Source organism: Drosophila simulans, chromosome 3R (genome assembly GCF_016746395.2).
Source record: "Drosophila simulans strain w501 chromosome 3R, Prin_Dsim_3.1, whole genome shotgun sequence".
In the NCBI taxonomy this organism is placed as follows: Eukaryota; Metazoa; Arthropoda; class Insecta; order Diptera; family Drosophilidae; genus Drosophila; species Drosophila simulans.
This window is the reverse complement of record NC_052523.2, coordinates 25,014,141-25,025,922: the sequence shown is the minus strand read 5'-3', so window position 1 is coordinate 25,025,922 and position 11,782 is coordinate 25,014,141. Positions and strand designations below refer to the sequence as shown.

Here is an 11,782-nt window from a genome sequence, read left to right as displayed (position 1 = left end):
ACCAACCTGCAGATACTGCTCCGGTATCTTACTGTTCTTAGGCACAATGATCTTCTTGATGATGATAATCTTGTCGCCCTCGATCTTGGTAATAGTGATGGGAACGCCGGGCATAGGACGCTGTGGCTTTGCGGGCACAGGTTGCTTGGGAGCGTTTCGAATTACTTGGGGTCCAGTGAGGATGCCACCGGGACTTGGTTTAGCAGCTGGAGGAGCAGGCTTGGGTTTTGGTTTCTGAGCAGGCACGTGTTCCTTGTGGTCGCTGCGCACAATGGAGAAGTGGTACAGTGGTTTATCGTCGTCCAGAATGCTCTTCTGCGGTACAGTTTTCTTCTCCACTCTACGCAGTACGACTCCCAGCATGGGCGACTCCTTGGGCTTGATGGTTATCGATCCACTGGGCGCTGTCACCCGCTTGAGGCTTACTCCAAGGTTAGTGCCCACTGGTGGCGGTGTCTTCGTTCGATGCACCATTTTTCCGCTGGGTATCTCACGGTAACCATCGTCCATTCGCCGGCGACGACGATCCTCTTCAATTTGTTCTTGAACCCTTGGATCGGGATTGGTGTGCAGAGATGGTTCGGGTGCCACCAATGGCGATGGCCCAGGGAAGAGCGATGTCAGACTGCTCCGCCGGCGGTCCATGTTGGGCGCTGACACCGTCTTAGTGAGTGGAAATTTGGTAGGCTGTGGAGGTGCTGCCATAAGTGGTGGCTCCACACCAGTGGCACTCGTAGTGCTACCACGTCGACTACCGGCCTTGCTGGGTTGTCTGGATGCCGATGCACTGGCCGAGTCCAAACTGCTCATGCTAGCAGAACTCTGGAGGCGATCTGGAGCAGCGCTCCTTTCGCGATTACGATCAGGGGAAATGGACCGCTCTCGACTGCGATTGTGGGAACGGGCATCCCGAGCAGCTCGCTGCATTCTCAGCAGCTCAATCGAGTCCGCTATGTGAGAGGTACTCTTCTTAGGCGGTGAGTCATCTTTGGAAGAGGCCTTCGGCTGCGAAACGCTAAGAAGGTGCATCTCCATGGCATCATCTATGTTGCTGGGAAGCGAAGCAATGCGTTCTCTTGGACCTGAATTGGTTGGAAGGGAACCCTTGGTCAGTTCCTCTTCCTCATCCTCGTCTTCATCATCCTCCTGCTCCTCCTCTGCTTGTTGCCTGCTGCGCCTTTCCTCCTCTTCCTGTTGCCTGCGTTTCTCGCTCTCCATCACCCGCTGCAGCTGGGCCTGCACCTCGAGGGCAGCACGTGCTCTGGCCTTGGACTCGGCCTCGCGGGCTTGGCGCAACTGTTCCTGGGCAATTGCTCGAGCTTCCGCCTCCGCTTGCGCTCGAGATCTGGCCTCCGCTTCCGCGGCTGCTGTTGCCCTTAGAGTGGCCAAATCCGTGGCCGTCATCTGCTTTATGCTCAGGCGGCGCTCAGTGTTGAGGATCAACTCCACCTGGGTGCTACCGCCCTGCGGCTTTTGTGCCGCGAGGTCTGGACAGCCAAGGGCGATCAGTTCGCTAAGTTCGTTGGACATTCCAAGGGGTGTGGTGAACTCTCCGGTTGATTGTCAGTTTTCTTTCTGGATCCCAAGGGGAAAAATTACTCGATTATCTAATATTGCACTGGCGGCTCTCTCGAATTGCGTTGGGTTCGACTAGCTGGGCAAGACTCGCGAGGCTGCCAATGTTGGCCCCAAAGGAAACCTGCGCAACATCGGATTATTTCGTATTGGTTCTATTCGGATCAGATCGGATCGGAACAATCGATCGCACGCTCAATGTCAATGTCTCATTGGCATTTTGGCAAATGCCCGACGACTTGACTTACTAATTGTATCAATGGTCGCCGTTCGACCAAAGACTGTTTCTTTTTGGCGCCCATATACATCCGACATATATGTGGGTACAAGCATGTATAGCACCCCCAATTTGTTTTGGTATATAGAGCAGAGGCATATACAAATTACAAATCGTAAAAAGCAATGAGCTCATTGATCGCGGCGCCGCCTCATCAAAAAGCAAACCCCCTACCCCTTTGCGATTCTAGCCAAAAGACCTGCACCTTGCCCTAGATCTATTGCGATGTGTGAATATCCCTGGAGAGATCGTTTTGGCCTATGTGTGATATCTCGGTGGGGTTCATTGGGCATCTTTCCCTGCCATTCTGCGTTCGGTTCGAAATCTGTTTTTATTTTTAACAAATGGACGACGTTATACCTAGTACACAGTACGTGTGACGCTAGTGCCAGTACAGTGAAACCTCGGTCAGCCATGCGAATTGAACTGACGGCTTTCATTTAGAAGATGCATCTCTGATCTCTGATAATTACATTCGACTGATTGGATTTTTTAATTCGCTTTGAGTTTTCATTAATTTTCTGATCTTTGCTGAGCTCTGGCACAGCTTTCACTGTACCGAAAGCACACACATTCGAGTTGGAAAATCTAAGGGGGAAAAGTTTTCCACCCCAATTGACTTTTATTTTGGTTGGCATCATCATATGGCCAAAATTTAATCATGTACAAGTTTGTGTCTTGGATTTTTGCTATAAGTTTGTTGTGGCAACTAAATATAAATGCAAGCCTTACGAAAATAGCTTTCGAAAATTTTAGAAAACGCCAGCTAAGCGGAAAGTGGAGGGCAGCGGAAGGAGACGCCGGAGCGGCGGAGATCAACATGATGATGATGTGGCAGCATGATGAATAATCCCGCCGATCTGTGGCGCACATATAGATAGTTTGTATCTATGTGGCACACACACTAACGGACACACACGTGTGTGCTCCATTTGTTAGTTTTGAGTTTTTGTTTTGATTTGCTTGGCCGCTGCGTTGTCTTCTTCGCCTTCATCTCCGAGTACACAGAAAAAATATTCACCATATTATCTAAGCACAATAGTAACTAAACTGTTATTAATTGTTGACCCTTAACTTTGTAACATAGTTTACAAAGAAATAAGGTTCGAAGATATATATCATTCCATAGTTTCAAAATGATCTTAAACTATCTTCATTTCTATCTGTGTATTCGATTGAGTGAATGTTGCATTAGTCTCCTCCATCCCCATCCGCTATTTCTATTAAAAGTATCTTTCGCCTCGCTAATTGCAAACTTGGTGGAGAAGTGCAAAGTTCACAATCAGCGTTTTGGACGTTTCACAGCTGCTCATCAGGCTGGATGGTATCCCACTTGATATTATTCCGAATTATACACTCGCCACCATTGGCGGGGGGTCAATAAAACAGTTTGGCTCTGGTATCTTGCATCGCGTTTTGTTTAAACAAATACAGTCCGATGAATATCGCGCACTTTTTTTAACACTCAGTGTTTTGTTTGATGTTTTTTCGCTTTCGACAATTTTGTTCTTGCCGCTCTGCTACTGTTTTATTTTTAAAACACTTAAATGTTCTAAGTTTTGGGTTGTTTTTTGTTCTTGCGCTTGATTATGTCACGGTGCCCAGCAATTGTTCTACCTATCCTATCGTTCCGAAATGCGTTTCTATATTGCACATACGTCCCGTATGTAGCTCTAATTATTGTTCTATTCGATTATTTGGTTTTTCTCAGCCAAATACAAAAAGAAAAGGAAGGTTCAAAAACACAAGAAACGCACACACACCACACAGGCACACACACACACATATATATCGATAAACAAAGTGCGCGAAAGGAGACGATCGATATAGAGATCGGGCGGATCTGGCCGGATAGAGAGAGACAGCGAGTGTGCGGGGGATCCCCGTGGTACCCGTACCGTTACACGACGAAGACGGAGCGACGACAATATGTAGTTTATATGGTTTATATGGCAGCAGTGGCGGCGACACACAGCCAACAAACGTAGATTTCAATCTGTTTCGGTTTCCTCGAATTTGAAAATTCTCAGCCGAAAACTGGCCGCAGATGAGAAGAGCGCAGACTTTCGGCGGCGCGTGTATTTATAATTTTCCAATGGCCACGGAGCAAATGGCAAGTAGATGCTTTTCCGCCGGATGAAGCTGCGCGCGCATCTCCGAGCAAGAAGCATCAGCTGTGCGCCATGGGCCATGGGCGCTTTAGAGGAACATGCGCACAGTGCGGAGAGGAATCCCCAAGGCGTCGCTCTCGGGAGCCGATAAACATGTGTGTATTTGGGGGGATATAGACAGAGAGAGTGAGTGGGCACCGTGTAAGATCGGTGTATATAGCGGCGGTCAAAGCAGTAGCATTGCCAATAAATCATGCCAAAATTTCCAGAAGATTTAACATTTGTGTTCGCAGAAATTCGAATAATATATGGACGACCATTTGACTTGAATCGACATGTGTACATATATCACATATACAGATTATAACTAACAATTTTAGTTTAACACATCGCAGGGAATTTGTTGGGATTACAATTACTGTACATATTATTTTGCCATACTATTTGGAATATAGTAAATGTGTTTCTATAGAATAGTAGGGCCGACAATGCAACACGAGAAAACGAAAGATATTCGTCGACAATCTGTGATTCGGTGACTCACTAGATAGTCGTCATTGTGGTCCACAAAGTACTCCTCGATGATCCAATTGTCGCCGGAGTACTTGTCCACGGGCATATCGCAGAGGGCCACAAGATCAAAGTGGTTACGTTGCCGCTTTAGCAGCAGGCAGGGGGTAATGGCCACGCTCTCTCCGTCGCCGGGTGAAACATCCTCCTCCAGATATGTTTCCAGGCCACAGCCATTCGCCCCATTCCGGATGATGAGCTGCTGCTCCAACTGCTTAAAATACTGAATCTTGGCGGCTTGGCGACTGAACGATGACGCGGAGGGAATTCTATGCGAGTTACTCAGCCCACTTAATTGGCGGCGACATGGGCAACTGGCAATGCTGGCGAGGAGCAGTCCGCATCATCCGCAGCAGCAGTAGCAATATCTCATCACATCTCAGAGCAGCAAAGAAAACTCTGGCCGCCGTCAACGAGTTAATGTCAAATGATCAATTGAACGAAAATAACTAGAACAGCGGGGAGTGTTGGGCACAGGGGTAGCTATATAGAACCACCAACAGTGAATGGGAACTATAAAGTTCTCGTTTAATTGAGAGCTGTTTTTCATACTGCGAGATGCCATGAAGATCGCATAGAAATTGCTTAATTTCCACATGAATATTGCCAAGGTTTCGCTTAACTGCTCTATTTAAGTACCATTTTATTGCTGATGAATACAGCTCAAACAGCGTTTCCGCACTAAGCTTCTAAAAAATGATAACCTCCTAAAATTTTTATTATATTTAAAGTGGCTACTGTTTTCAAATGGTTTTGCCAACCTACACTTGAATAACAAAACCAATAGTTATTTGTAATTATGTAACATCCAAATTTCCCCATACTCTATTTAAGTTTCTGAATTTCGACACAGTTTAAAGGCCTTGCCCAACAAAGTTACTTTGTTCCAAGTACTATCTTATCAACTGCTACTCACCGAGCTCTCAAGTGATCGGCCTCTTGAAGCCCTGAAACATTCATTTCCATACTCAGTTGCACTGATTACAGTGACTTTCCCATGTAATCACTGTACCAGAAGACCAAGAACCAGAGCAATGTGACACATCTAATGACAAATTTAGCTCAACTCAACACCGCATAGATAAGAAAGTAGAGAGCGATCGAGTGCAGCGGCGAACGATCATGATAGCGCGCTGATCACTTCACCGATCCACTCGAGAATCGGGTGTTCTGCAAGACGCACACAAAAGTAATGAACGATAGGTTAGTGAGGAGGAGAAGAAGGGGAAGGAGGTGGGTGGGTTCGATTGATAGCACAACATACATGCTTACTAGATAATCGCTGTCGTGATCGGCAAAGTACTCAACGACTATCCAATCATCCGTGTACGGCATAAAACGCAGTGAACAGCTGGACAGGATCAGATCGCGACAGTGATCCACGACCGGTGGCGCCGGCAGATCACGCATCTTGATGTAGCACGGAATCTGGGAGCTCTCGAAGTGATCGGCCACCTGCTGGGACTTCTCAAGATACCGCTTGAAGAACAGCATGATGGGGGAGTCGATGGAAGCGATCTTCTAGCACTGATCAGACGGACGGCGCAGCTCTTGGCAATGCAGCACAAGGATTGGGAAACGCAGGTGGTGGTTAAATGAGATCGGTCCGATGTGTTCGTATTATCTATCTGTCCGCCTAGTTTGTTCTTTTAACATTTTGTTTTGCTTTTAGCTTTCGTTTTCAGTTTGTGAATTTTCTTTGGGTTTTCCTTTTTTTTCGTTGCCCTGCCTACAATTTTCACTTGTTTGCTACTTGTGGTGTGTATAAAATAAAAAGTTTTTACCTTAGCCTGCGACTGGCGGTTGTTGCGTCCGCTGTCGCGCTCGTCCTTGGCGCGATCACGGTGCCGCCGGCGGGAGCTCGAGTGGGACGTCTCGTCCCTGTAGCGGTACTTGTGCTGCCGGCGACTGGCGGCGGGCGACTTGCGGTGCGAACGCTTCGAACGCTCCTTGCGTCGGCGGGAAGAGATGCTGTCATCGAAACTGCAAAAAGAAAGGTGTCCGGTTAGTTCGATCTCGTGAGGTATTACCTAACCAACCACCCGGCGACAGCAGATGAATGGCCGTCCTTGGAGCAACGCCCAGCCGCGTGGACAACATGGAAAGCTACTTAGCTACCCAGCCAGCCAGCCACTCAGATTCTCAGCTACTTAGCGAGTAAGCCGCTCCACGCTCGCCTTGCCGCCGGATTCTTAAGCCAGGCAGCCGGCAAGCCAGTGCGAGACGTGTGTTGGCGAATCGGTTTTGCGTTACCAATCAAGTTAATCAACTCGGCCGGATGGCTACCTCAGCTGGTACTGTTACTGTTGGCTATCTGGCTGGCAGCGGCCCACCTCTACCGTCGGCCAAATGCCTTTGAGAGTACTTCATGGTTCGAGGAATGACACAATGTGAGGCAATCGGCAGTTTCTGAGTGAACCCAGCGACACAGCACCCTAGACTCGGCGATCGAGCCCAGAAACTGTGTCAATAACATCGGTAGCTCGGCGGGCAGAGCTCATGTTCATGCTCATGTTACATCCACTCACCACACCCACCCCAAGAAGACAAGAAGCCAGGGGGCCCAGACTGACGACGAGCTGCACAAGTGCGGGTGGGCAGCGATCTTGGCATGAATCAGCTGATTGCCGAGAGATAACTGACCTATCGAGCTACTACCAAATCCAAGATCCAAGAAGTCAACCAGCCGCCACATATGCTAATAAGGCAAAACCAGCTCTCATTGAGCGATTACGAAAATTTTTGTCGGTTGCGCGCTCACTGCTCCTCGCCCACGTGGCCCCCAAAAAGCGTCTAAATTTGGGCACAAATTATGAAAAACACAGAACCGAACTGAAGCTGAAAGTGACTTTGGCTGCTACAAGTACGATTCGTTCGTTCGTTAGTTCCGACCTGCATCCATACGTATATAGCATAGTGTGGTGGTATCGCATATGACAAATGCTCAACGCCTGCGCAACCGCCAAGAAAACTACTTGAGCGCACACGCTCTGTGTACAGCTGGGATGGATAGATCCGTAGGCTGGAAAGACTCTTGGCCAAGAAACGAACTGAATTGAACCTATCTGAGATCTGTGATCTCTGACTGGCGTCTGTCGCGGAAAAGCCGCTTACGGCCTCGCGGCAGTTAATAAAAGGAATACAGCTCCATGGTAGCCCAGCTCTTTCGGCATTTTGATTTATGATTAATGACGCGCTGCGTGCAAATTAGACCAGCTTTTATGGCCAACTGTAATTGGATATTAATGATTCGTTGATTCCGATTCAGATTCAGATTCAGAATCCGATTTCGAGTTCGAGAAACAAAAGAGTGGAGGGTAGGAAGCGAATGGCAAAGCAAGTTCATAATAGATTCCCAATTTGGACTGGAGCATTTCAGATCGGCGTTGTGTAAGGTAATTGGCTTAATATTTCACTCAAGGCAGTCGAACAGGTCGAAAGCTTGACTAATAAAAGGCCTCGTAAAATATTATCGCTGACCTAAAAGAACACGAGTAATGGGTTCAACGGGACTACCATAAACATGCTTAAGGTAGATGTAAACAAAGGGTTTGGTGGTTGTCAAACGGGGAAAGCTCTGATATGGGCGGCCGCAAGATAAGATATCTTGGGAAATAGTTATTTAAAATATGGCATTGTGGTAGACAAGCTCTAAAACTGGGTATCTTAGGGGTTGATCTGCGGGTAATCGTCGGAATTCGACCGATATATTGCCCGGCGTGCCAATAAGTTATGACAGCCTGTGGGAATCGAGATAAGATATGATTAGGAGAACTGAAACGAAGTTGCTTGGCCTGAAGGGGTTACAAAAGGCTATTCACACTTTAAAGAACTTCAACGGGAATTGCTGATTATTTCAAGGATGGAGGTAATTGAGGTAATTGAACAATCGCGCCCATATTTATAGAGTTCCTCATTCAGCGCCCTTGAGGATTTTGCCAGCTCAGACACATCGGGGGTTCTATATATTGTTATTTTTCTCTGTTGGCCTCGACTTTTCGCAGGCACACAGATGAGGCAACAGTTTTATGGCCAGGCCAATCCCATTTGTGGCCTTATCATTCCCAACATGTGGACACCAGTTCCTGGAGTGATTGTGACGACCTTGACCGATTCTTTCTGCCAACTTGGATTTGTTTGCATGTTCGCAAGTAAAAAAAATCACCCATTCACGCAATGAATACCGCAATTGACTACGATTAAACACCATTGTCTTGGCCAACTTCCTTAATGGCCAACAATTTGTACGAATCATGTACTCCTTACCACTTCCATGATAAAGAATCTGCGACAACAATTAGCATTTAGATTCAGTCGGCAAGATTAGCCGAAACGAAATCCGCTAAGAACAATAACCCACTGCGAGTGGAAGTCTGCAACTCGCTGCCATTCCGAGAACGAGAATAAAAACCTCATGAAAATAGTTTCTTATAAACCAGCCGTGTTATTGAATTATGAAATTAATCATTCGAAAACCAGTTTTTTTGTCATGATTTACATAGAGCAGCTGAGACACTTTAAACCCACCAACCAGAGCTGCCTGCACCGCCAACCGCCGACAAACATTTGTTGCGGCTCGAGAGATTTTTCTTCGTTTTGTTGTATTTAGCTTATTTTTTGTGCTGACCCTGAAAATGCCATAAATACATTAAGCAAAACGTAGCGCACATATGCGATCTGCCCTCCGCCCCCTCCTGCGCTCAAACAAATTGTACAAATATAAATATAATAAAAAAGCGTTAACAATTGGATTCCAATACCCGCTTCCAATGAACTGCAGAAGTTATGCGTCATTTTGGCTTTATGCGCTTACACACACAAAATACCCGAAAGCAGTTGAATAGACCAAGAAATGCTAGGGATGGTTCAAGGTTTGCCATCATGGTTCGTGAACTATTTATGGCAGGCCAGCTCAATAAATATTCAACTTTGTGATAGACAGTTCATCAGATGAGATAAAATCAAAACATTTCCAAAACAATTTCAACAACTCGGATCAATAAACCGAAGACTTATGGCACATGTTTATGTCAATAGACCAAGGCGAACTTTCTTGGTTCGTGAACTATTTAATGCTTGGTATTGATGACTTTAAGGTTGCACAGCTCAAATCTTTCGTGTTTTATGCCTACGTATAACAATTTTCTGTCGACACTTCCGCAAACAGAAAACTCCCATATTAAAGCTCAATTTATCCGTCACTTAAAGTCGACTCCCTATATGGAATAATTGTGATTTAAAATTCATTAATTTGGCATGTTTAAATACCCATCTATCTTTTCTTCCTATTTATCGACGTGACACTTCAACTCCATCCCTGGTCAGCAGAACTTGAATATCATTAAATATATATATGGCGTATATCTGGTTTCGTTTGGCTGCTCATTGATTAAAGCAGAAGCCAGTACTATATCTCTGTCCACAAATGAAACATAATGAGAAACCGGAATTTTCGGCCTGTCCCCAGAGTCTAAAAGCTACCAAGAGGGCAAAAGTAGGGGGTTTCGACCACTGGGTGAAATGCAAATGACTGTCGCGAGCCTTAAATGACAAAAGAAGTGCCGTTACGAGTATTGCCGAGTATAACTGATGAAAAGCAGAAATATTATAAGCAAAGAATGAGTAAGAGGCCAAGTATGTTAGCAGCCCAAACACAGCTGCGGGATTATGCAAATCCATTTGGGTGGCAGATCTCGGATCGAGGGCATGGAGGAGCCGGCAGGCCGAGGGCCAAGTGTCGAGGTGACGTTGGCCAATTGCAAGGTCACTGGTTGCGTCTGCGCAAACAGCGGACATCAATTGGCACTTCGGGCAGTAAGTGAGATGGGGAATGCAAGCAATGGACAGGCCTTTGTGCGTCAGTTAAAGAGGAGGAGCAGAGCTCCACTGGACGAGGAAGTGCCATGTCGGGCGGGTTCAAGCAGGCAGCCAGTGTCGGGGTCTGGGTCTGAGTCAGTTCAATCTGTTGGCAAAGAGGGAGAGATCGCCCGGTTCAATGAACGTAATGAAATTTTGCACTGAGATCGCCGCTGCCGCCTTTTCCTCGGAGTAACCCCATCCATCAGTCTCGAACGGACCGAGCCGGCCATTACTGTTAACAAAAACAAACAACAGTTAAGCGAATTCAGCAACAAGCCAAATTAAATATGCCAAATATCCCCCTGCTTTCGGCCCGCTCGCAAACTTACACACACACACAGTCGCTGCGAAAAAGGAAGCGATGGAAATTTGTGTGCAATTTAAATCGAGTCTAGAAGATCTCCCCATACTGCATTGTTGGGGTGCGAGTTTTTGTTATTTGTATTTGTTTTTGCGGTGCGTAGTCAATCACCTTTCGTCTGACTCTTTATAGGAAGTCAATAAAAAACATTAAAAATACAAAACAAAAACAAACATTTCAATCGGCGCTGAGAGTTGCATCCATTATTCACTTTTGTTTTCAGATCGTTGGCGTTATTTTTTTTTCGATTAGGCCTGCCTTGCGCTGTCGGAAATCGATCGAGAACTGTACGCTCAAGATCTAAGCTTTGTTGTCAAGCTTTAGTTGGCTACCCCAGCCGCCGGCGGTAGCAGCATCGATTGCGATCGTATATGGGTCTGCGGAGACAGGTCCGGTTTGTTCCGATCGTGATAAACGTCAGATAAATGAACCCGAGCAAGAAACAGAAGCCCAGAATACACAAAACGAAAAGCCAAATTAAAAAGGTTTCGACAAGATCTTGGGGGAGCTCCCTTTCGAATCAAGAGTCCCAGGGTGCGGAGACCTACAATGACAAAGGGAGGATTCCATTTGGCCAGCTGCTGACATAATTGCCTAAAAATATTTCAGCAGGAAAAGCCATTTGCGGCAATTATGTCATCAGGAATTCAAAAAGGAAGAACTTCAACAGCCAGTCGTTAAAGCTTAGTTTACCTACGTTCAGCTACTTTACTCAAATAAATATGTGTCTTAGTAGCAGTATGAACTGATTTGTTTTGCTAATTGCTAGCTGAATAAAAACCTATTAAATACAGTTGAATAAGTTTAAACTAAATTCGATCTTCTCAAATGAACGACTGACTGAAACGTCATAGATTCGCATTAAATTAGTTCCCTAAACGTGTTAATTGATGAGAGCTTGGATTTCATTGGAATCTGGACATCAGCTGCTGTTTCGGATGGGCACAACGCAATCATATAACGCGGAAAAGTGGCCAACAACCAGGTCGGAACTCTTGGGCCCCCTAAGTCAACAAAACGACGAAAAAA

The 11,782-nt window shown here is 46.2% G+C and overlaps 1 protein-coding gene across 5 annotated transcripts in view; it reads right to left on the bottom strand.

The window, feature by feature from the left end:
* Positions 1 to 11,782, bottom strand: part of LOC6729974 (serine/threonine-protein kinase Doa) — a 34,615-nt gene that overhangs the window by 15,383 nt on the left and 7,450 nt on the right. For 3 of the 5 annotated variants that reach the window (XM_016177719.3, XM_016177727.3, XM_016177716.3), the window contains one exon: positions 6,318 to 6,516. In XM_016177719.3, coding sequence (XP_016036742.1) covers positions 6,318 to 6,516 — 199 coding nt within the window. Of the gene's footprint in view, positions 1 to 6; positions 4,469 to 6,317; positions 6,517 to 11,782 lie in introns of those variants that run through there. The other 2 variants (XM_016177720.3, XM_016177717.3) reach the window with 2 other exon arrangements.